Consider the following 26,947-nt stretch of genomic DNA (forward strand, 5'->3'; position numbering starts at 1 on the left):
TGTAAAAACTGGAACGCTCTGGAATTTAGAATAAAAAACAGACAAACATTTTCGATCTGGGTTGGTTGGATCTGTGGCTGTGGACGCGTGGATACAGAGCACCGGCTGTGTGTGGCAGCTGCGATGCAGACGGAAGTTTCTCAATATTCCTAATTCATCCTAAGAACAGACACTTCTGTTTTACACAGAGAGAAATAAAAGTTCAGGGAAATCAGGTAACAGGACAAATCAACAGCAGAACTTGGGAGAGATTTTAGTTCAGCTAGAAACTCCCACAGCACACTATTTCATTTTCAGGCTGTTAACACTGTATCTTCCATAAATGTCTACATTTTTACGCGTCCTGTAATTCACTGTTACTTCCAGGCAAAAAGGTGCTCAGACTCACTATAAAATAATACTCCAAAAAGGGCATTCTCTTTCACTTATACATAAGGAAAATCCAGCTGGGGCTTTTAAAATCTGCATCTATAAAATTAAGATGTGGACGTCTTTCTCCGACAGAGACACTGAGAGGTGTTGAGACCAGCCCCTGTCAAGGTGGCAGGCAAAGTGTTAAAAATCAAGATCAGTAAAAGTTAGCTAAACCTTCGGCTTCCAAGGATCACACCTCTTTTCTTACAGTCAGACCTTTGCTTCCTCTATGGAAACAAGAAAAGTTCAACATCTTCTTCCCAGAAGTTCTGCACGCAAGGGAAACTGTGCTGCTTTCAGACCTGCCCTGTGCTCTGGACGGCCCTTCAGAGCCCCTGCAGGACGTTCACCCCTGGCCTCTGCAGCGCTGTTCACACACACGACTACATTTCACGTCTGTCCTTGACTCTTCCATGGAGGTCCATAAACAGGTGTTGGCTTGGGCAGCCCTGCTCTGCTGTACTCAGGGACACTCTGCTCACCTCTCCTGTGGTCCCAGAGCCTGATGGACCCGAAGGAGCGGGTGGCTCTCAGGCAGACCCCTCAGAAAGACTCAGGCTTCAGGTTACACTGCGGCACTTGCCCTGCTCCGGGACGAGGTGGCGGGGTCCTTACAACACTTCACCTGGACGCTGCCGGGGAGAGCCAGCCAATCATAAAGGAAGAGTCACCACCAGGAAGTTTTGATTATGACCAATTTTATTTTAAACCTGCATTGTTGGGCACTTTATGGTAATGTGTCATTCATCCAACATTTACTTTTGCATATATATTTTTTTAATTCCCCAAACAAGACTTCTATGCACAATGTCCTCCCAATAGTAGTCGGCTTCAGAGGTGACTTAGGCTGCAGTCTCAAGGATGCAAGAAGGAAGCGTGTCTCGGTGCCGGGGAGCTTTGCACAGACACCTGTCACCACGTGTAGCACAAAGCTCTGGATGGTCAGTCCTTTCAAACGGTTGTTCACTTGAAGAGAAGTAAGCTTTGGAAAAGTTCACATTTTAACCTCTCATGTACCTTTTGTGTAAAAACGCTTGGTGCATTTTAAATTGTAGGTTTCGTGCAGTTTATACTCATTTGCTGTTTTAGGCGTTGCTTTAAGTACTAAATCATAACAGGTTATCAAGAAATCTCATTTTTGTATATGATTATTAAGTGGTTCTCAAAATAACCATATGGAAAAGACACTCTCTGAGGGATGGTGACTTGACACATGGGTGCGCTTACCATGCATAGGGTTCTAGCTCTGTCCTGGCCTCGATGTCACAAAATGAACCAAAGGGGGCATTTGTCAGTGTACCTCAACAAGGCTCTCTGCTGAGACATGGGGTGACACAGACGAGGAGACTCAGAGGTTTATAGCATCAAAGAGGTAATCATTTGTGACTCTTAAAAGACTGTGTATTTTAAGTTACTTGGCTTAACTGAAGTACGGTTTGAAAAAGCAGAGCTGTCTGGATGGAAAGCATCCGGCTGTCTTTGCTGTTCAGTACCTTGTTTGATTTTTTTTGGTATGTCTGTGTATCTCACCCAGAGCTACAGGTTTCCCACAGTGCTTTTCTGCCTCATTCAAGTATAATAAAGGTAGAAATCCATAGAAGCTCTAAGGTTAAACAAACTGTACATCATACAAAAATTAACTTAATTTACAGACAGTCAAAAAGTATCGGCAATGCCCTTCATAAATCTTATGACCAAAGACTCACCACAAGGGCTCTTAGAGCTGACACGTGTTTTGTCATCGCCACATAACGCCGTGGAGATGCACGTGGTACAGGACTGAATGTTGGTTCAAAGTACACATGAGAGTCAGCACTTCGGACTATATACATTTCTTCTGAAGTAACAGTGCCGTCAATGCTAACCTAAGGTTCAGGATTTTCTTATTGCATATTTATTGCTGCTGAGGCAGTTAGTCGTGATATAATAATGCAATATTCATAATTCATAATTATTTTAAATAAACAAAAACATTTCTCCTGCCGATAGTATAAAGAATACTTTTTTTCTAAAATCACATAGAACATTGCTACATACAGTATTACACAAATACTGAAAAAACTTGACCTTAAGGCACCTGCTGGAAAAGCAGATGTGCATGTTTATATGAACTAAATTATGCAAGAAAAAAATATTGCACAAAATCCTATTATTCTCAAAATTAAATATGCTTCTTTCTAAATACATATAATTCTCTATGTTGACCAAATCACAATATTAACTGATTTGCTCAAAACAACAAGCTTTAAGAAACAGACGCTGACAAGTTCCTGGGCCCGACACAGGAAAGATGTCAACGCTGACACAGTCTGTAAAACCCATTTCCTATCATAAGAAGTGCTTTGGGGGAATTAGCTCTGGGTATTCATTTTACATTCTTAAATTTATATTCTGATCTACAAATATCTACCCAGAATCCATATCTTTAATGCTAAACAAAATGGAATTCACATTAGAAAATTTCTTCATGGAAATAATCTTTTCCTGAAAATCCAGATTTTCGAGAAAAGTATGATCGACGAATGAGAATAGTCACAGTTTTGTCCTCTTGATCAGCAGTCTGCTTCTCCACCTGATTTCAGAAACAACTAATCTGTAAGCTCCTGGGCCCTGTTGATGAGGATGTGAGCACAGAATCTAACCACATCACTGTCACACACGGTTTTAGTCTGGGGTGGGGAACTGTTTCTAGAGAATGCTGTTACCAAGATAAAGATGGTAAAGACTAGGTTCCCACCCACACGCATCCACTCACCCCACTCCGCTCCCCCGGAAGGGCCCTAAGCCGAGCAAAGGAGCCTGGCCACCTGGTTCGGCTGAGCAGCGTGGGACCAATCAGATAAACAAGAACACTTCATTTCTAAGAGTCTCTGGATCTGTCCTTTAAAAGCAGGCGTCCCAGATAGCAGCATTACTGTACTTCGTAGAACAGAGGAAGAGAGTGAACGAAATCAGAAATGCTACAATGGTTCTGTACTCAGAGCATGTTTCAGATTAAGCAGTTTTAAAAGACTTCTTTTTGGTGATAGAATCTTGGCTGAATAACTTTCAAGCAAAATATATTATCATTATCATTAACAGAGATTTGCAATTCTTTTTCCTTTTAATTGGTTCCTTCAGAGCAGGGACTAGGTCAATTCCTTTGCGTCCCGGCGTCTGCAGTCACAGTGCCTTGCCTGGGACTGGGCAGAGAGTCAAGCACTATTTCGCAAATGAATGAGCTTTTAATTTTGAATCAGAAGAGTAATCATGCTATATCGTGGTGTCTTTCTAAAATAGGCTAAGTACGTAACCATTAAAATAAACCGCTTAACAACACTCTCACCTAACAAAGAAGAGCTCCTAAATCCACACATACTCTTTAGCCCCTGAAATACCACGGGTGCAACATCTAAGGGAAAAAGATAAAAGTCAGAGTGAGATTCAGGGAGAATCGTGACTCTGTGTGGAGGCCACAGAGAGACCGCGGACCGGAGCCAAAGGTCTTGCTCATTTATGCGATTCTGTCAGAGAACAGGTGTAGTCCTTCGAGGTGGGGCAGGGGAGGAATTCAAACAGCAGGGGAATATACAAATGCTTGGTTTAGTTACAACAGAAAGTAGGAACCCAGGAGAAACTAAGATGATACTTATCCTCCAGAACTCGCTTGCACTTCATTCTCCCCGCATTCACCGCGGTCCTGGGAAGGCTCGTTTAAGATCAGACTTTGAAGACTCAGAACGGGAATGGTTGGAAATACTAATACTTGCTACTAGTCTTTTGTGTTGTTTTCCAGGAATCACATGTAGACTTTTTGTTTTCAACGTGGAATCGAACAGCTGACTTAGTGTGGTAAAATAAGGCACGCGTCCAGTTTAGAACAGCCCGACACAAGTGCACGTGTCGGTGGCTGCCCTCTCACGCGCACAGCAGCGCCCCCAGGTGTCTGGGGACGTGGCGGGAAGGCAGAGAAAGAGCTCCCGCTTCTGAGGCCGTGAAGCTTATTCAGGAAATGGACTAAAACCCAGATTTTGCCTCTGCTACACTCACAATTATCCCATCCTTCAGACCACGAATTCTGAAGAAAAAGAATATCTCATTCCAGTATTCATATTAAAGGGCTGCTGTACATTCTTTTCAAAAAGTATGACGAACATTTGCTCAGCAGATTAACAACCAGAGTGACAGATTTTCCTTCTCATTTAAAACAGCCCTTCTGATAAATGAACTTCTGTTTTACATACTTCAATAAAGCAAAATGGAATTTTGTAATGAGCATATAAAGGCAAAATCTGACAAGAACCTCGAGTTTTACTTTCATGTTAAAAAGAGGATTAAAAATTTTTTTAATATATACAAAGTCCATCCTTATAAGGAAAACAAGATTTGTCTTCCTTCATAAACACGAACGAATAACTGTCCCAAATAAAACATACCCATTCAGATTCTGGAATGTACTTTAAAAAAAGAAAGACTTGGCCATTTTCTTTACCTTATTTTTAAGCAATGTTTTTAACAAAACCCCTTCCAGGACTTTTTTAAACTGAAAACTAAATTCTGACTTCAGCAAATATTTTATACAGTCTTGACGGGGGTTCTCAAATGGTTTCTCAAACACCCTTCCTAAAATAACAATTTAAAAAAATACTCATGGCTGGGGATGTGCAGAGTCTGTGCCCGGAACACACTAACAAGACGCCGTTCTCGCTGACGATTCCTGCCCACCCGGCCAATCGCGGAGCAATCGGGGCGCGAGTCCCTCCCAGGTCAGTTTCGAAGGCGGCAGCACAAGGCCCCGGCGGGACAGCGGCGCGAGCCGGTGCGGGGGCCGCGCGCAGTGACGTCCCTCCAAAGCCAGGCCAGGACGCGGGGCACCGGCAGACCCCGCCCGGCGGGCGGCCAAGGGCGCCGCCACCGTCCCACAGCGGGGGGGGCGGCGCGTGCCCGCGACACGGTGGCTGAAGCTGCGCTCTTCTGCAGCACCCCCCCCAACACCCGTCATCCCAGTGAGAAGAACACCCGCCAGATTCCAACAGAGGAGCCACAACTCCCCCGCCAGGACCCTCCGGAACTGTCAAGGTCGTCGGGCACGAGGAACGTCCGGGAAGCTGTCAGAGCCGAGAGGAGCCTACGGAGACGTGACAACCAAATGGGACGTGGGGTCCCGGGGCAGAAAGGGGGCGCTCGGGAAAACGCAGGGACATGTGCAGAAGGCGCAGCTCGTGAGTTGCGAAGCGCCCCGCACTGGCAAGGTCCACACAGGGACACGGCAGGGGCTGCAGAGGGACTCCGGGCTCTCTCCACTCTTCCTACAAATCCCAAACCTCCAAAACAGACAGTCAATTATTTTAAGAAGTAAATTTGAGATGATATAAAGCATTCTGATAGAGAATTATTAGTTAAGGGAAAAAAAAGATAGGAACTTTTTTTTTTATCAGGACAGTTCATGTTGCATTTGGCTTTCTGGGAGTGATTCTTACTTAGCAAAGGCAAGCAGAGGGACGGTGAAAAAATTTAAAGTGTCATCTGTAAACAGAAGTCATTAATTTCACATTGTAATTCAGCACTTCATATACTTCACTGAGTGACAGGTAAGTGTGTACCTTTACGTATTTTGGAAAACATGGCTGCAGTGTCCACAAGAGAGCTTTTTAACTTCGAAAAAATGAATTTTTTGTCCTTGACTCAATGACTAGAAAAAGGCATTATTGCTCTGCAGAACACTTATAACTTATCTTTCAAAATTTGTATGTATTTCCATAAATTATGTAAGTATGCTTAATGTATAGGCTTAAGATTAAGGCAATGAGTGGGTTGACACTCTCAGCAGTTTCAGGCTAGTTCTGAGAGGTTTTGAGATCTCGGCCAGTTCACGTTCGACCAGGTTAGTGCAGGAGCTACTGGTTATGTGCAAGGGTCACACACGCAGACTAGCTTAAACAAGCGAGGTGGCATTAAGCACCAAATACTGGGAAATCATGTGTTCAGTATATACTTCCAACATACGTACAAACTAGTACCTGATTCAAGACCACATGGAACAATTAGCTTTACATTTAAGAATTAAGGGCTAATCTACACACAAGGGGAACGAGGTGGGGCAGTGAACGCTCCAAAGGACAGGTAACTTGCAGGCAGCAGTGAGGGCGGTCATTCCCGCACAGCACTGCTGGCGATGCAGATTTACCCTGGGGCCTCCCACACCTCCGGCGGCGCTGCGTCAAGTGTCCGACTCTCACTGCTGATTCAGGCTTGGTTTCCACCTGTTTTTCCTTCTGAAATGTTGAGGTCCTGCTGGAAGGCAGATGTGATGTGACACAGGGACACCACTTCCTGGAGCAGTCCGGCACCTTCTGCCGCATCCTCGGCTCCTCTCCCTTCTTTCTCCCAAGGAACAAAGGTGGAAGAGCGCCGTCCGAGGCTGGGCTCCAGCGGGTCATCGGGAGGCTGGCTTAGTGTGTCCCTGCTCTCCGCGGTGGCGGTCTCGGGCGAGGCCAGCTGCACAGCGGGCCCCGACGGCGGAGCCGGCTTCCCCGGTGTTTCCCTGCTCTCCTCCTTCAGGATGAACAGGGACTCGGTCGCCGCACCTGAGGACAGCCGCTTCCTGGGCGAGGGGGGCAGGTGCCTGCCGTGCAGGGCACTGTCGTCCTGCCCCAGGTGCCACTCAGCCTGGTCCCCTGAGCCACTGCAGAGTGGGCCTAGGCTGCTCTCGCTTGGGGCGCTGGACTTACTCTGAGGGAAGGAACATATTCAGAAAAAATTTAACACGCTGAGAGCATTACTTAGGCAATATATTTTTTTTCTACTTGGAAATCACTACTCGTCTCTCCCAAGGCTGGTTAGGTCCCTCCCAGCAGGCGCGCAGCACCAACGTCATCTCTGAACACCTCCCCCGGCTCTGTTAACAGCAAAGAAGTGAGAGGGACACTGGCTTCCACGTCTTTGCAACTGTCACCTGTAAAACTCAGACTCGATTACAAGTGATGGTGGAGGACGTGGAGGAAAGGAAGTCCTTGCACACCGTTGGTGGGAATGTAAATGGGTGCAGCCACTATGGAAATCAGCTGATATATACATATATGAAAGATATATATGGATTTATAATCCAGCCAAGAAAATATACACACACACACTTGTAGGTACATATCCAAAGAAAATAAAATCAGTATCTTGAAGATACAGCTGCATGTTCATTGCATTATTCACAACGGTGAAGCTATGGAAACAACCTAAATGTCACTGATGGATGAATGGATAAAGAAAACGTGGAGAATATGCAAGATGGAATATTACTCAGCTACAAAAAAGGAGGATATCCTGCCATTTGTGACAGTACAGATCAACCTGGAAGACATGCTCCGTGAAATAAGCCAGACACAGAAAGGCACATACTGCATGGCCTTCCTTGTACATGGAATCTAAAATAGTCAAACTCATAGATGCAGAGAGTAGAATGATGGTAACCAGGGGCCAGGGGTGGAGGGGTAGGAGAAATGGGGAGATGCTGGAGGGTTCTGGAAAAGCAGGAAAAGTTCTGGAGATCCAATTACAGCATGGTGACTACAGTTAACAATACTGTATTGTATACTTGAAATTTGCTAAGAGAATAGACCTTAAGTGTTCTCACTGAAAAGAAAAGAGAAAAGGAAAGAAAAGAAAAGAAAAAAGAAACAAAGGAAAGGAAGAGAAGAGAAGAGGAAATAAAAAGGAAAGGAAGCTGTGAGGCAATGAACACATCAATCAGCATGACTGTGGTCACCGTTTCAGTGTGTATGTGTATGAAAACATCAAATTGTACCCCTTAAACATATACATTTTTAATTGTCATTATACTACCCAAAAAATCTGAAAAGTAGAATAAAATAAAATGGAGTTGCAAAAAAAAAAAAAAAAACCAGGAAAAACCAAATAGGCAAAAACTATATCATATTATCAATGCCAAGTTCCCAAATTATTATAATCAAACAGGGTTGAAATCACTTAAACTTCTTTCTCTCCTGTTTTTAAAGCATCCAGTTCAACCTATTTAAATTAAAACTCTGCTCATTTCTGAAGCAATACAAAGAAACATCACTTCAATAAATACATTTCTTAAAAGTTTTTCAAGACCCAGAAAATACAGGGAAAAAGTGGGAACACTTCACGTTTGGAAGTCCTCCAGAAAAGACAACTATAAAATTAGGTTGTAAGAGAATATTGCTGCTTGACAAAAGAATTTCAATTAACGGCAATAACCACCAGCACTGGATAAATGAAGGGAAAATACTGGAATTTTGCTGCTAGGAATAATCCTTGGTGGCTAACTTTCATCATACTTCTGAAGTTTTGACATTGGAGTTTGACTCCTACCAACTAAGATGTAACATCTGGCAACCCCAGGAAGGGGGAGAAAGTTTGCACTTAATTTTAGCGGCCGAAACATCAACGCACCGTGGGCTGGTACTCAATATCGTCCATCGACCTGAAGAAGTCCAAGCTTCTGGCCGCCGCCAGCTTCCCCTGGTCCGAGCTGTGGGTGCTCAGCGTGTCGAGGATCTCGCCCAGCAAGTCCATCTCGCCCGAGTACGGGGCCTTCGCTCTCATCTCAAGGGAGTCGTCACTTTCGTAAAAGTAGGGAGACGCTTCCTCACCATCTTCAGAAGACAACCTGGAGGGAAACGAGGGGCACCAGCAGTCACACGGCCGGGCACGCCACACCCAGGCACGCCACACCCAAGCGCCTCTCCCCGACTCCCTTCACCTAAGGAGAGGCTCTGCACACCCACGGCCGCTGCTGTGGAGGAGCAGAGCTCGGATCACCGGTTCGCGGCCCAAGTCTCCCTAGTGACGGGTGCACCGACCCGGATACTGCAGTTTTTGAGAGCAGGTGCGCTGAGAACAAAGAAACCAAAGGGTATGGCACCTTCTCGCTGCGGACACACAACAGGCTCGTCACACAGTCTGGGTCTGTGGGACTGGGGACACTGGGCTTGGAAATTTCAGACGGAACACCTGGAAAGTTTGCTCCTGTCCAAATTCACTTTCAGTATTTTTATATGGTTTTCCTTTTATTTGTTTATTCACTCATTTTAGAGAATGCATATTTCTTTATATAAACAAAGATACATTCAACGGGGAGAAAAAGAATGTCAATTTTGTCATCCCCAGATATCTTAAAATTGTTTAGAAAGTTCAACATATACCGTTATTATTTCCCTTATTTTATGTTACGATTAATTTTTAAAACTTTGCAGTAAGTGTTCCCTTCTGGTGTCACCACAGACTTGAGCCCCTCCCCGCCTGGATCCGAGCTGTCGCGGTTGCGCGTTGTCACTGCCCCATACGGCACCCACCCTCTCCAGGAGGCGGCGGGGCGCCTATTCCCCCTTCGCCACTGGCCCAGATACTTCTGCAGGCCTTCGAGCTTCCCAGGAACAAGACACGTCCGGTCCATCTTGCTTTCCCATCTCAAGATCTATCCCCTGTGATATTCCAGCAAGCACCGGTCCCTCTCGCTGAAGACCGCAAGGGGGCCAAACGTGGCCTGTCAGGGCGCACGCGCCTTGAAACACCTCTTGCGGCCCAGGACTCGCGCCCTTAACAGCACGCCACGCCCGCGTCTTACTTGCTCGCCCTCTCGATGTCATCACCGTCATCCTCACACAGAGCACCATCGAGGCTCTTGAGGGTCCTTCTTAAGCGCGGCTGGAGAGAGGGATTGACACGCTGGCGTTAGCGGTTAAAGTCAGTCTCTTCCAAACATTTTAGGGAACAATTTGATGTGGGAGGAATACTAAGATATATGCACTCAGGGTTTTGAACACCGCCCCGTAAGTTGGCCAGCTGGGCAGGAAGAAGGGGACGGTACCAGGCAAATCTGTATCTCAACCCTTACTTGCACCTCAAACCAATAAACAAAAACCACATCACTGGACAGAAAACACACACAGTCACTGGGTCTGTCAGTTCCCGAGCTAGGAACACCTGACTTAAAGTCACTCACTCCACCCCGCCACTCATCCCCTCGTTTCAATAATAAGCAGTATTCGCAATTTTGTTTTTTTTTAACCCCCACCCACACTCTCCCTCCCGTCAGGTATTTTAAAGCAATGCTTCTCAATCCTTAACGCACATCTGCATCTCTCGGAGACTGGTAAAAATGTAGTTTCTGGCTCCATAGTGGTTCTGAGTTTCTGCATTTCTAACAAGCTCTTAGGTGAGGTTGGTGCTGGTGGATCTGGATGTCACACACTGAACAGCAAGGCACTGAATTAAATTCTAGACAGCCCATCATTTCACCTGTAAATACTTCACTAAGTATCTTTAACAGAAAGGTATTTCAGCACAACCAAAATATCATCATCATACATAACAAATTAATAATCACTCTTCAATACCTTACATTCCCTTATTACACCCCAAAATATTTTCGTTGGTTGATTTGGACCAGAGTCTCAGCAAGGTTGCACTCTATTTAGTCGACACACCTTTCAGGTCTGAGGACAACCCGTCCCACCTCCTCCTTCCTCGACGCCATTTGTGTCCTTTTCCATGTTATTTTACCCCCATTTCCTCTAGACTGGCAATTCCATCTGGAAGCTTGGTTAGATTAAGTTTCTGGGTTTTTCCCTCTGTTTTTGGCAAGAATTGCCCAGAACACACGGCCCAGGCAAAAGACCTGGTCACAATTTCACGCACAGAAGTGTATGGGGAACCGGAGCAAGTGAGCTCGGACTGCGGAGACCAGACTGTGTGCTCCTCAGGGCGTGTCGTGCACAGCCAGTAAGGGGACACCTTTACCCGGATCCGGACACCACAGATAGGTCATTACCAAAATTCTGCACCAAAACTAAAATATAAACGACTAAGAAATAGAAAAATAATCTCAACACACACAATAAAATTAAAAATATATATACATTTTTGACATGACTATAGCTTTTCGCAAAGCAGTGCACATCTTCACTTTTCCACGTGCCTTTTCTATAAGGATTAACAGTTGCAGATGCCAGTGGACTGAATCTGTATATTATATGTATTCAGAAAAAATACACTATCCTGTTTCAGATCTGGGCAGAAATCTCACAGTAAGAGGTGTACGACGGGAATGTTTCTAAGGCCCAATGAACACTTTCAACATAAATTATTAGCCAGAACTCCCTAAACTAGGCACCAGGACAGTTATAATACGGCTCACACTTGGGAACAGGGGCTTTTTAAAAAAAAGTGATCACGAAATAGATTAAGAGAGAGAGCTAAAGGCAGTCAACACGATGAAAAAAATGAGAAGAAAAAATAAGTTGATTTCCATTAAAAAAAAAAAAAGCCCTATAAATATTCTTTCAGAATTGAGCTAAAGGACGGGACATGACACAGGCGCCTGGAACACAGGCTGACGTCACAGGTGCCTCCCATTGCCCGCGTGTCTGCCGTTATGTGAGCTTTTCTCTTTTCTGTATTTTGAAATGTTTGGAGGTTTTCTCCATACATTTTTATGAAAAAGGGGGAAGACTTTTTCCTTTCTTCTTGATCAGGATACTAATCACCAGGTTTCTTAAATTTATTGCCACAAGAAACAAGACTGTAACACTGGTTCCCGCCACCTCCAATCCCGAGGAAGCGCTAACAGTCAGACGCTAACGACACTGTCTGAGTGTCCGTAAAACTAGCAATCAGCCTCTTTTAATTCTCAAATTCAAGCTTTTCAAGTTCTGACATTTTAAAACTGATCAACATTTTAGGAAATGAAGGTATTTTAGTTAATAACGAAATTACAGAAAAAGAAAAAAGTGACATTGTACGTATCTTGGTCCTTGGTCCCGCACTGGTTTTCCTTTGGTCTGTTACTTTAGTGGATTTGATAACAGTAATCAGACCTGACCTGGAGATTCATAAAGGCCCTTAAGTAATACCTTACTTAGACAAACAACTCTCAAAAATGCACACATGCTGTTTCTGCCAAATGAAACACAACCACTTCAACCACCCAAACATCTTACAACATACATGGAACAGAACACAACTAAAATCAATCAAGAGGATCTCTCTCCATCCTTCGACGCACCAGCATCAAATTTTATTTTTAAAACCTAAATATACATTTGTCAGAACGTTCTGCAATGTGTTACTTTTTTAAAACCTCGTATCTGATCCTTTTACTCCCTGGATTGATTAAAAGCCTGAGTTCCCTTCAAGATAAAGGTGAAACTTCCTGGCATTAAGGACACTCCCAGCCAAACACGGTCCAGATCTACCACCAAAAATGCTAAAAATTCAGAGAAAAATTCAGAGAGACCAGCCGCAGCCCCACTTTCAGGGCATGCACAGCCACAGCAGGCAGAGGCTTTCCATAAAAATTTGTTGGAGGAAAACAGAAGGACAAATGCCTTGCTGATGCTCTTCGTTCCTGGGCTGTGCAGTCCAGCACTGCGTCTGCCCACCTGGCTCCTGGGTCCGCTGCTCTGACGCCCGAGGTGTTGCCACGGTCCGCCTGCACTGCTGATACCTGCCCTCATTTGTGCCACCACAGGACCTTTGCACGGACTGATTCCCCTGCCTGAAATCTCCCCTCTTACACTCATCCCTCCTCCTGTCCCCATTGTCCCTGCCACTACACAGCTACTCTCACGTGATGATCTGTAACTGCCCACGCCCTGAGCCTCTCCCATCTGCTGCGACAGTCCCTAAGCTGAGATCTTTTCAGAGGCAAGCTTGACAGTGCTCTGCTCCACCTCACAGGCCTTACTCAGCCCGGAGGGACCTGGCCAAGGCAGCCTCTCTGAGAACCTCAGCTGCTGCCAGGCGTTCGCTCCAGCATCATCACACCGCCCTCCGCTCACCGGCCTCTGCCCTGCCCTTCCCACGTGCTGTGTGTCCAGTAGAACCTCCCTCTCCCTGGCTTCTCCCCTCTTTTTCTAGTTATCCTTCATTTCCTGACTCAAGTGCTCCCCGCTTGCCTTCCTCTCAGTTCACAAAGCAAACTCAAGTACTGTACACAGTTAACTGACGTTCTTGCTGCTCCATGTAAATAATCAGGCCAGACCCAATCACAGCAGCCTGCTTTTTGTGATCAGGAATCATCTTTGAGATCATGATGACCACAAGTGGGGAGACTGTCAGGAAAATTGTGAAAGACAGTGAAATGGGCCCCAAATGGCTGGTTTCCTCTCTGAGGAATGTGGGTGCGGTCCAGCACTCCTCTGCAGGATGAGCTGAGGCTGGGAGGGCCGCACCATCCACACTCACTATTTATAACCCTGTACAGACAGAAGGTAACTGAGGACTGATGGTAATGCAAATGCTTCTCTGCAGAGATGCAAGCGAGTTTTGCCCAGTGGAGACGCAGTTACCACGGCGTGGACACCGACAGCGTCGGCGTGGTCAGCGCACGCTCAGCACGCCCGCCTGTCCGGGGTGCTGCTCTCTGGACTCTCCTTTGCACCAGTTTTTTTACAGCTCACTGGTTTCCTCATCAGCCAATGAACCAGATCAAATAGGGGAGTTATAATTCTACCCTTTAAGACAAAATTTTGCTTTAAAGTAGGCAGTTAGTGTTTCCTGAATAAATGAATATCTCCATACATAGCAGGTAGTTTCTGTTGAGTACTCAGGTGAACTTAAAAACTGATAAAAAAAAAATCACACAAAGAAGACAGTTTTAAGCTGACTGATATCGGCCCTTCCAGTACCCACGAGGCACAGAGGAGTAGGGCGTTCATTTATTCAACAAAGATTAAAGAAATGCCTTTTGTGCCAGGCACTGGGCTAAGTGCCAGTGCGATGATGGCCAAGAACAGGGCTCCGTGCCCCGAGGAAGATCATGGTCTAGTAAACAAAACGTGAATTAAATCGAATAATCATAAAACAAGCATAAAGTTACAACTGCAGCAACTTGTACTGAACTATGATTACTATGAGGAGTCTGACCTGCTCAGGGAGGTCAAGGGAAGGCTTTCCCTGAGGCACATTTGAGTCGAGCACTGGAGGGTAGTAGGCAAGAAGATGAGAAGAGGAAACAAGATGTGCAAAGGTCCTGTGGTGGGACGGTCAGAGCAAGCTCAATGGACTCAAAGACGCTGCTGGTGCCCTGTGGGTTGGAGCCCGAGTCAGTGCACGGGGTTATTCAAGGGCCCGTTAATTTTGCAGTTCTCCTTGTCATCACTAGATGGCAGAGACATGCTAAGACAGCAAAAGGCTGGATGGGTTTCAATCTATGGAGGGTTACAGAAGTGGGGAGATCAGAGACCTGGTAGGGAAGAGTGCGAGGTGAGAGAGTGGGGGCGGGCAGAGGCAGGGGACAGACCCCGACTGGCAACTGTTGTTTTCCTTCAGGAGAGGTCCCGTCCCTGGAGGACCTACCAGAAGCTACCCTCTGTAGAGGCCTTCAAAGTGGGCAGCAGCCACGTCTCACCTGTTTCAGTTCTTAGCACCTCTTCCCGCCACAAACATCCATCAAGCACCTACTCCTCGTGTGCTTCTGTCCTCCACGCTGTGAGTCACACACAAAAAAGAAACAGAACTTCCCCTTCTTGAGATTTTCAAAAAAGACATGGTGAACATGCCAAAATACTGAATACAACAAAACACTGACAAATATAAACTAACTGTTGCTTGATACAACTGCACTCAGCCTTCTGATCACAGATAAAAACGCCTGTAATTGACCATCAATACCGATCACGGTTAATGTCAAAGTGTAACATTCCTAAGAAGCAAGTTCCGTCAGCAGACTGAAAAAACTAACAACACAGAACTATAATTACATCTTACAAGTAACAGTAAACTCTGGGGCCAGTCAGGAGGTGTAGAAGTTTCTGGACTGTTCAGACCTGGTGCAGTTGGAACTTTAGCCGTGGTCACTCATGAGGGACCCAGAGGCCATGCCAACCAGCAAACAACTACTGGCATTTGCAACTCTCTTGGGAGCCAGCACTACACAAAAAAATGGTGCCATTTTTTGGGTGCAAAAACACATTGTAAGAAAAAATAAGCAGAGTTTTACTTCTCTCTGATGCAAAGAATTAAAAATAAGATGGGGAACTGGATGTCACGTGTCCTCAATCAGACTCCAAATGCATATAATTTTAAAATAAAATAAAATTTTTCTTGCATGGAAATGTAAAATGTCAAGTGCAAATCTAGTCTATGTGAAACATTCACATAATTGGGGGAGTAATACGCACTTGTATAGCAAGGGATGCTTACTGAGAAGGTAAAAAATCCTTAATTCGTGCAAAAAAAAAAAAACCCCAAGGCTATCAGTGTGGAAGGAAACTTCTCAGAGAAGACACCCTATGGGAGAAGCACAGCCTACAGGGAGCCGTGAGTGAAGCCAAGAAAACGGCCTGGCACAGCCGGCTGGAGGTGCAGGTCACAGCACCACCAAACGTCTGCTGGAGAGGCGTCAGGAAGTAGGTGTGGTCCGGTTACAAGAAGGTACAACTGCAAGACCAGCGGTTCCTTCCTTTTCCTGACGATGGTCTCCCCAAAGCACATCAGAGGGCAGGAGGGTGAGGACCCGTTGTCCCCGGATGCACAAGGAGCCTGTTAGTCCTGCAGTTACCATTTTTGTCACTAGATGGCAGACAAACACTAAGGCAAGGTGCTGGGTAAGTTTAAATCCATAGGGGGGTTCAAGGGTCGGGGAATAGGGATTCAGGCAGATGAATGGGAAAATACAATTTTTTACACTTCATAAAGTTGCTATATATGTTTCTATTATATATACTTGTAATATATGAATTTTTTGAAAGTAGTTATTCTCTGTGCTACTGGCCCCATTTCAGAGTTGAAGTAACTGAGGTCCAGAGTGTTACCGTGCTCACCGAAGTCTACAGCAACCCCCTGAGCTCATGCATTTTGTAGCCTAAGACAAAAAAAAAAATCCTTGTGTGAAATAATACGAGAATAAATGATAAAGCAGTTGATACCTTAAAAATGCACGGCAGTTTACAATTTGAAAAGAGGCTTAAAAACACGTGTGTTGTAAGTGACTTACCCATGACTGGCCTGCTTGAGGGTGTTAGATGCTTTATATACCACGCTTTAAACATCTACTTTACCACAGACTTTGGTGAGCATTTCCCCTACTTTACACATTAGGGAACCAACAGCCTAACAAGGTAAACTGTCTTGGGCAAGGCTAGACAACTAGTGACGGACCGAAGACCCCAACCCAGGTGATCTGATTCCCTGAAGGGAACCCTTTTCCTTCTAATTACGCCAGGTAAGTGAGTCCTTAGAGACTCAGAGGAAAGAAATGTCTGGGAATTGACCTGAGAAAGACTCTTAAATGGCAAGCTTTAACCTCATTTTGAAAACCAGTGGTAAGTACAGAATGATGGCGAGCGCTAACGTTCCAGGTAGGTGAGGTGGCAGGGTGACGACGTGAGGGAGGAACACACTTTTCCGGAGATACTTCTGTCGGGGCGAAAAGGACACCGGAAAGGTTGGCCAGGCACGTGCTTGGTGAAGTCTGATGAACTCAGGTGACGAGGGTTGTTATTATTCAGTTAAGGAAACAGGATTGAACAGAAGCATCAGAATTACTTCTGAGCACGTGAGTGCCACGTGGGACTCGCTCAGGAGTGGAGACTCTGAAGTGGTCCAGACACAGCCAAGAACCCTCAATCAGGGCTCCCAGCCCACGGTGGTCTCACCTCCTTTGCCAGCTTCATTCACATTCTCCATCACTCAGCAGTCACCTGATACATGCTCTCTTATGAAAGCAGTGTTTTTGAGTACTTTCCTGTCTTACCAAATCCTTGAGACCAAGAATCATAACTTTTAATTCATTTTGCTTCTAATTCCACTCCTGTTTTGAATGCAAAAAGCAGCAAAACAATGTCAACTCCCATCTTAACAATGAGAAAAGGCTGGATGATCTTTAAAAAAATCATAGCTTTTCTTGAACCCATCAGAATGCTGAGTTGTAAGGCAACCAAGAGAAGTAAATCCCACAGAGTAACACTGAGGAGAGGTAAGAAACAGGACTTGTTTCATCCTTGGAAAAGTGGGCATGCACGTGCGCACACACACTGGGCAGCTGGCGCATACACAGGGAAGGAGAAATGTGCTAAAATGCACTGGCGTCTTAGAGACTGAGTCTGGACTAACAAGGCCGTTTGGAACAGCTGGGAGTCTCCAAAACAAGAGCCCTTTGCACCTGCGAGCTCTTTCCCACAGATCAGTCCTGCAACTTTATTTGCCAAACCAGGCAACCCTCCCGCCCGGTGCTGCAGGGATTGTCTGGGGATGAGAGAGGAGACTGAAGTGCTCCCCTCAAGGGTGCAGGCCCGCAGCAGGTGAGACGCTGCTGCAGGGACCAGCACAAAGCCCCGCTGACTCGAAGAACATTCATTTGTGCACAGCGAAAGCCTTCAGCTGCTGGCAGATGTCAGCAAACTCAACCCCAAGACCACGGGGGAGGCAGAGAGGCACAAACTCTACATCCCAGGGAGGAGCAGGAGACCCTGTCAGGCACAGAGTCCTACATGGAAACCAGCACAGGTCTACGCCCAGGGAGGGGCAGGCAGCCCGCAAAGTGTCCAGGACCAATCACGTGTGTAACGGGGTTGAGGGAGAGGAGGGAGGGGAGGGAGGGATGCTGAGAAAGCCCCGTGCCTGAGGCACAGGGGCACCTGGCCTGCTGAGACTGAAGCTGGACCAGAGCACAGAAAACCCATAAAGTGAGGACCAAGTGACCAGTGCAGAAGCTAACGGCTGAGGGAGGGGGTCAACACTGGGAGAGCCACCTTGTGGCTCAGGGGCACAGGGACTGCCGACAACTGAGGGCAAGGGAGAAACACTAAGGAGACACTTCCAGGGCCTCCCCGGAGGTCCTGCACTCTAAACACGGGATAACAGCCGCCTACGGCAGGTAGTGACGTCAACAACAAAACCCCAACCAGCTCAGCTTGTGACGGACTCAACCGTGTGCACGAATGGCATCCCACCATTTCTAGGTGTGAGCACTACTGAACTTACTCTCTACTACTTTTTTACATGGGGGGTCCGTCACTCAAGAACTATCAAACGTAAAAAGAAAAAAATAAAAAGGTGTCTAATGCACATGAACAGATGGGATGACAGCAGAGAGATGAAATTGAGGAAAGAGTCAAGTTGAATGATAGAGATTTAAAACACATGATATAAAAGATGAAGAATTCTTTTGATGGGCTCATCAGCAATTTAAAACAGGCCAATAAAAATTATCCAAACTGGCATTTCTATACACTAACAATGATATAACTATCTTAAAAAGAAACAAAGACAATCCCATTTGCAACAGCATCAAAAACAATAAAATATTATGAAATAAATATATCCAAGGAAGTGAATGATCTATACAACAAACAGTTTAAGACACTGATGAAAGAAACTGATGAAGATACAAATAAATGGAAAGACATCCCATGTTCATGGACAGGAAGAGTTAATACTGTCAAAATGTCCACACCACCCAAAGCCAGCCACAGAATCAATGCAATTACTATGAAAATTCCCATGGTGATTTTCACAAAAACAGGAAAAAAAATCCTAAAACTCATATGGAACCACAAAAGACCCTGGATAACCAAATCAATCTTGAGAAAGAACAAAGTTGAACCACCATAGTCCTGATTTTAAACTACATTACAAAGCTACAGTAATTAAAGCAGTATGTTATTGGTGTGAAAACCAATGGAACAGAATCATGAGCCCAGAAATAATCCCATGCACTGTGGTCAAATAACATTTGGCTCAGGGGAGTCGAGAACACTCAGTGGTGGAAAGGTAGTCTGTTCAGTACCCGGTGCTGGGAAACCGGATATTCACATGCAGAAGAACTTGATCTCACGTCACTCATGCAAGTTAACTCAAAATGGGTTAAGGACTTAAATGTAAGACCTGAAATTGTAAACCCCTCGAACAGCAGAAAACATAGGGGGAAAGCCCCCTGTTGTTGGACTTGAAAATGGTGTTTTGGTGAGGACACCAAAAGCACAAGCAACAAAAGCCAAAGTCAACAAGTGGGACCACATCCAACTAACACGCGTCCTCACAGCAGAAGAAATGATCAACAGAATGAAAATGTCTCCCATTCTCATGGAATGGAAGAAAATATTTGCAAATCACATATCTAAGGAGGGGTTAACATACAGAATACATAAGAAACTCACATACTGCATAAAATAGCAAATATAATAATGATTATCTGATTAAAAATGTGCACAGGACTGGAATAGACATTTTTCCAAAGACATGGCCATGCAAAAGGTCATCGAGGACATGAGAAGGTGCTCAGTGTCACTAACCAACAGGAAAATGCCAATCAAAACTGCAGTGAGTAACATCTCACACCTGTCAGAATGGTTAGTGTTAAAAAGACAGAAGATGCGGAGAAAATGAATCTGTGTGCGCCGCTGATGGGAATGTAAACTGGTGCAGCCATTGTGGAAAACCATATGGTGGTTCCCAAAAGACTAAAAACAGAATTACTGTATGTCAGCAATTCCACTCCTGGGTGTTCATCAGAAGGAAATGAAATCACTGTCTCCTGGAGACATCCGCACATGTTCACAGCAGCACTAATCACAACAGCCAAGATGTGGAAACAACCTAAGCGTCCATTAACAGATGAATAAAGAAGCTGTGGGATACACACACACACACACACACACACACACACACACACACACACGAATACTATGCAGCCATAAAAAAGAATGAAGTAATGCCATTTGCAGCAACATGGATGGACTGAGAGATTATCATACTAAGTGAAGTCAGTCAGGCAGAGAAAGACAAATACCATATGATATCACTTATATGTGGAATCTAAAAAAAATGACACAAATCAACTTATTTACAAAACAGAAATTCACTCAGAGACACAGAAAAGAAATTTATGGTTACCTAATGGGAAAGGCAGGGAGGGAGAGAGGGATAAATTAGGAGTTTGGGATTAACATAGACACACTACTATGTATAAAACAGATAAACAGCAAGGTCCTACTGTACAGCACAGGGAACTATATTCAATACCTTGTAATAACCTATAATGGAAAAGAATCTGAAAAAGAACATATATATTCACTTATATATACTCAGTTATATGTATTATATGTATTATACCTTCAGTTCTGTATGTATAACCGAGTCACTATGCTGCACACCAGGAAGCAGAGCAACGTAAGCCAACGAGCAACGTAAGCCAACTGTGCTTTCATCAACAAAACCCCCGCCCAACGGCGGCAGCGGACCAGCCACTCTGAAGGACTCTCCCCCCTGCTGCGGTTGACGGGTGCAGGTCTCATGACTCACCCGTGTTCGTATGGCTGTGAACTAAGACTTTTAAGCCAACCTTTAAGGATGTTGGTATGCCAAATAATTATGTTACCTATAAATATTTAAAATATATTGTTTCATTATTTTCCTCTTCTTTAATGTTTGAAAAAGCAAATTTTAAAAGAGCTTGTGCAGTAACTTTGCAGTTCTGAAAGATTATTGATTAGTGTAAATACAAGAAATTATATAAGACTATCAAAACATCATTCCCAAGCTAAATAAATAAATAATCCTTTGACAAATGGCACACTCTCTGCAATTTCACTTCTGCTGACAGGGTTTCAATATTTTAACATTTTAAAAGGTTTCTTAATACACAACGAGTCCACTGAAGTTTCAGCGAAACCTAGAATTCGATTCCTTTCTCTGGCTGATGTGAAGATGGCTACGCTGGGCAGAATGAGCAACTAAAACGCCGGCACTGACCATAACACACCCACCGCGTCTCCACTCAACTTAATGAACTATGTTTGCAAAACGTGCATAGCTAAGGATTAAAATACCTAATTTCTAAAATAACTACAGCTGGATCTCACTTTTCAGATTACCATAATATATACTTAGCATAAATGTGTGTGTACGTGTGGAGAGTCTCAAAATGGTGTCAGTATTGACTGTAGAAAGAACCTTGACAGAAATTGCAATTATAGTTTGGCACCAAATGCATTATTTTACAAATGTTAAAGATACTAATAAGGGCAAAGAGGGAAGGGGGTTCTGCAAAATGACCAGGATTAGACCCAAGTGTTAGGAAAAACACGAAGAGCTTCCAGAGAAGTCTGCACCCCAAGGGGCCCCATTTTGTCTCCTGCTAAGATACATCTGCATTATTCTAATATTTTATGTTCTGTATCAGGAAATACAACCAAGTGTAACAAGCAAAAATCCAGTTCAGATCAGACTAAGATGCTCTAATTCTCTGCAGCTGCACATCTATCGACGTTCTTGGCAACTCCTCTCTCGGGGACAGCAGCAGTAACCCCTCCAAAGACGAGACTCGCTTTTCCTTTCATCGGCGTTAATGCTGTTCTCTGACCAACATTTAAAGCAATTATTACACACAAAACAGGAAGAAAACCATCATTTCTGTATCCCTGGCATCCTGGGAGGAAATAAGAATCTGTCTATAAAAATTGAGTACTTTTAGAATAGAGAGCTGTTGTTAATTTCACCAAACGCCCTTAAAATAATTAAAGATATAACAAGAAAAAGCTCTCACAAAATTAAACAGAACAGAAAGATACTGGTGATTACTGATGCAAAGTCTAGAATGGTAATTAATCCTCAATATATTTTCCAGGTGGAAAATTTAAGTTCCTCTATTTTTGTTTCAAGACTTTGTGACAGCCATTTGTGGCAATAAATTGGAAGAGTAAAATTATAACATTAAAAAGGCACATTTCAACCTAAAAATATCTTATAAAATATAGGGAACACGTTCATACAAGCCTTTTTAATACACTAGGTATTGTTCGGCAGGGCTTAGGGTTAACATTATAAAAATGAAGTCCCGGCCAGTCGCTGAAAGGAGTTGGTTTTGATTATTCCTTTGAAAGAATAATGTCCTTGAATGATTTGATGATAATATAAATGTCCCAAATGTGTATTCTATTCAGTTTTTAAAGAGAAAGGCAAATTTTATACCTATAAATTTTGTCTTACACAACCATCTTCTTTCAAGAAGAGAAAATATTATCTAATACTCACTAGAGGGCACCCTTGTAATCCACAACTGAAATTTAGGGGAGGTGGGTGAGGGCACAGATTTAACCACAAATTTGACATGTTGGAAATTAATGTTATTTCAACAGAAAACAATAGAGAACAGTAACTTTCTTTAAAACAACAATAAGGTACCCATATTTTCAAACTGGACTTAAAAGAGCAATCCTATGAATCAGCGACATTAGTGTAAATTAGACCATATGTGTGCTATGTGAGTGACTTTGGATCAAAGATTGACCAACCACGTTTTCAGTTAGGCAGTAATTTTTGTGGGCATCTTTGAAAAGAAATGCACTTAAATTATTTTAGAAAACATTTTATCATTTGAAACTCTAATACTTTCTCTAATTTTTCTCTAGTTTACTTCTCTAGTACTTCTCATCACTTAAATTCAACACTTTAGCTTAATCATAATAGCAGAATTCTCAGCACTGAGCCAAAGTAAACAGAGCGCTAAAAATAAAAAATTAAGGTTTTTTTTTGGCTGCCATAGTTTGGTTAAACCTATTTTTATTATTTGGTAAGATTTATATTATTTTTCCAAGTGTCTGGACCTCCCCCTTCATACACACATCCCCCCACCCCCCGGAGGTCACAATTATTTTTCTCATTGTGATTTACAGCCACTGTTTTCTTGGTCAGAAGAACCGAGTGGCTACTACTCTTTACAAACCAATGACTATGCCTTTTCTTTCTTGACCAATAAAGCAAAGCTGTTCAATGGACTGTATTTTTCCAAAGATCCCAATGAGTGAGTCATTTTCTGAAGTCCATGATGTCACCTGAGCAAGAAACACTGTCCTCAGTTACATTCATTTTATCCCAGATTCCACTGAGTTTCAAGGAAGCAAAGTATGTCATAGACACACTGCACCAACCACACCCTGCTAGATGTGACTACCCCGTCATATACTGTGTTTAGGAACTAAGCAATGTAGAGAATCTGCATTTTCATCTTTTCTTATAAATTTCACAGAAACTTAATTTCATTGGTAGTATTTCAAAAATATGAGATATATTATCTGTAAAATGTAAACCACCTGATTGCACATATTTAAAACATGCTTACATAATGGGATTTAAGCTCCCATTCAACTGAGATGTAGCTTTGAAATGCCTGACCTGCAAGTCTTTACGTGCCAAAAAGGCATACGGAACTTCTAAGAGCATTCTTTAAAGATGAAATTGCATTATTCATCAGTTGTAAAATGAGTCACTGCTGTTGTGCTATATTCCAAATCCATTAGGATGATTTATAAACCAATAAATACACAAGGACTCAAAAAGATAACAGTTTCATTTGAAGTGTACATATCACCTTGTTTAACAGGTAAAAAATGGAAAATCACATAGATCATATTTTAATAAACATCTTTATTTGTGTACTCAAAAGAACTATTCATATCTCAGACTATTTGTCTGTATGTGAATTTGTCTATATGGTCTTATTAGGGAAAATTATGACTACTGAGTATATTCCTGTTTGTAAACACTGTGTTTGGGTTAAAGTCTTGCCTTCATTCCAAGTGTGGGTTCTTGTCAACAGTCACATGCTCTATACTACAGAACAAATGGAAAAATAATCTTCATTCATATTTTCTCATGCAGCTTTTATGTAACTAATTGGATAGGTTGGGAATGAACCTGAGTGGATTGCTCCTTGTCCCAGACACGAACTAGTTAAGGGTGATGCGTGTGCCGAGGTTTCAATGGGGCTTAATGACAAAAAGCTTCAATCCTCTGCTTTCACTAGATTTTGCCGCGGTGGCTTTGCTTGCTTAGGGCCATCCATCTGTTAATGCTGACTTGTAATTCAGCTACGTTCCTGCCTGCAGTTCACGAGTCTAGCTGGTGTGCGTGTGTGCGTGAGAGACACTGCAGCTACTAGAGTAAGATACTAATGGCTCATACTATCAAATATGAAGCGGTATCTTCAGCTCATATAAATTTTGCATCATTTAGTTTCTCATTCTTAGAAAATTCCAATACATTTTTACAAGTAAGTATTTTAAGACATAATCTTAGATGATAGATGTAGTCTTCACTAAGTCTACAGTATTTTGTTCTAAAATAAAATTGATGAAAGAAGGGAAGTACGCAGTCGAGATTAAAACGGTTCTGCACCATGACCAGTGCGGTATTCTCCCTGGACCCAAACGGGCCCTGTTTTCAATAAAACCAGAGGAGGATCCTGTCCCTGGAGTCCTGTTAGGCGGGGGCTGCTGCTGGAACTGTCATCGCCGCACAAAAGGGGAAAGGGCTGGGTTTTACACGGGGAAGCCTAATTGGGAGACCTTCACGGCTGCACCTGACGTTTATTTGAGCCTCGTCAACAAAACGGGAAATAACCACACTCATCAGCGGAGCCACACAAGTGACTGCGCGTTAGGAATGGACAGAGATTCACAGTCTTACTGCAAAAGCAAGCTCAGGAACGGAAAGCAGGCTGAGTACAGCACGTTTGATTCTTGTTCTTTTCTACAGAACCCATATAATAAAACTTTATTTATTTTTTTACTTTAAAATACGTTCTCGGAATTTACATTACCAAAATCTCAATTCTCTCTTTTGAAAAACAGATAAAACTAAAGTGTTTCATTTACCCAAGTCTAGCTGGAAAACTGGAAATGTAAAGTTCTTCACGCAGCCCAGAGTGACTTCTCAAACAGACAAGCAAACAGGCTAGGAGAGATGTCAGCCAAGTCCATATTCTGCATTTAGATAATGGGTCCGACAATAAAATGACATAATCAAGGTCTTATAAACTAGGAAAGCTGTACATTTCTTTCCAAATCACAAACTGAGGTCCCTACGTGGAATGAAGACAGACAATCTGGGGGTCCCCACTGCTGCAGCGGCTGCAGGACTGTTAGTAGTGACTCTGGACATAACTCAGGAGAGCGAAGAAAGGCAGAGGGTGCCGCTGCTGTAAAACACCCGCAGCTCAAGATACGTGCACATGGGTGACGGGCAGCTGCCGGTTACTTAATGCCTGTGGCGTGGCAGACACTTTAGACACATTACCACTAACGCCAGCAGCATCCTAGGAAAACGGCACGTATTGCTACCACCAACTCACCAGGGGAGAAACGAAGGCTCAGAGAAGGTGCGTTCTCTCCAGGCTACATGCTAGGACTTCCTTCAGAGTCGAGCCTCTCTGGCTGCAGGCCCCGCGCCCCGGCCCGGCTGCCGCTCGCCCACCAGCCCTCCACTCCGCACAAAGGCAGGGCGGACGCTCGTGCTCGGCACCGGCGCTCCAGGAGCAGTCTGCCGGCTTGTCAGCCCCTACTCGGCTAATTACGACCTGCAGAACTTTCGGCACATTTCTTGATCCCTCCCCCCACACCCCGTTTCTAAATCTGAAAAATGGGGATAATAGTTCCCACTCTGCTTGGATCGTTGGGAGTTTTAAATTAATCACATAACACACACAAACCTACACAGACAGCCTGCTAATCAAGGGACTGTCTCTTCCCCTCATGTTTTCCAGGGCTGCTCAAGTGCACTTTGATATTACTTCAACTCAGCAACAACTGAGGTTTGGAAAACAGTAGCAAGAACATCAGAATTACCTGGATCACCAAATCCCGCAGGCCTCTACATAATCTTGCTTTCTGGTAACTGCATTTACCACATAGCAAGTCTTTTAAGAGAATCTGGTCATGTAAATAATCAAATACAAGGAGGGGCCCAAGGCGTGGTTCCTTCCCGAGACCCCAGCACTAACATGAGGCAGAGATGCCACGGCAGGAAGAAAAGGGTGCATTCTCAGTTGACTTCTGCTTGCAGCCCTGCCCCTTGTTTAAGCAGTGCAACTGTCACGGGAAAGCTAAGGCAGCAGCTGGGAAGCTGAGGGGTCTCTGAAGATGCTGACGAACCCGAGCCCTTCACGCCGAAGGGGCCAAATAGAGAAGCCGGACTTCCTCCTCCTGAAACGGCCACGCTCCACCAGGAACTTGCGCCCGACTGCAAGCTCTCGGGGAACCGAAGTCACCTGCGCACCCGAGCACCCAGCCCCATCTCCTGAACAGCTTTCTTAGTCTCTGTGCATCACGACTCCTGGCGGCTCTGTTTCTTCTCTTTACTCTGGCTGCTAAGCAAGGGAACGGGCCTTGGCTTCTTACCACACTTTCCCTCTACCTTGGATCTTTTCTAGATGATTGGATTTTAATTCCTTAGTCTAAGATTCTTTGTAAGATATCAATTTATTTTGGAAATAGGCAGAATATAAACAAACATTAGTGTCTCTGACACATTGATTGATATCTAGATTCTCCCTTTAACCACATCTAACTATTTCCAGAACTGTGTACAACTTAAGTTGAAAATCTTACTGTGCTCCGATGCTACCATCATTACACTTTTTTGAGAGACAGGAGTGAAGGAGCTTACTGACCGGGAAATCGTCATAACACAGTATGCACACGGTTTGAGCACCAGCTTTCTGTCTCCTCCACAATCTACTGGATCATATTTTTTATTAAATCAATGAAATGGATTATCCCCAAAAAGTGAACCAAGG

General features: G+C 44.0%; 1 protein-coding gene across 3 annotated transcripts in view; it reads right to left on the reverse strand.

Moving 5' to 3' along the window:
• Positions 1-1,095: 1,095 nt before the first annotated feature.
• Positions 1,096-26,947, reverse strand: part of DENND1B (DENN domain containing 1B) — a 206,821-nt gene continuing 180,969 nt past the window's right edge. For all 3 annotated transcript variants that reach the window (XM_064477293.1, XM_031438344.2, XM_064477292.1), the window contains 3 exons: positions 9,998-10,077; positions 8,824-9,040; positions 1,096-7,125 (listed from right to left, as the gene is read on the reverse strand). In XM_064477293.1, coding sequence (XP_064333363.1) covers positions 6,640-7,125; positions 8,824-9,040; positions 9,998-10,077 — 783 coding nt within the window. In that variant the 3' untranslated portion in view covers positions 1,096-6,639. The remainder of the gene's footprint in view (positions 7,126-8,823; positions 9,041-9,997; positions 10,078-26,947) is intronic.

Source organism: Camelus dromedarius, chromosome 21 (genome assembly GCF_036321535.1).
Source record: "Camelus dromedarius isolate mCamDro1 chromosome 21, mCamDro1.pat, whole genome shotgun sequence".
NCBI classification, from domain to species: Eukaryota; Metazoa; Chordata; class Mammalia; order Artiodactyla; family Camelidae; genus Camelus; species Camelus dromedarius.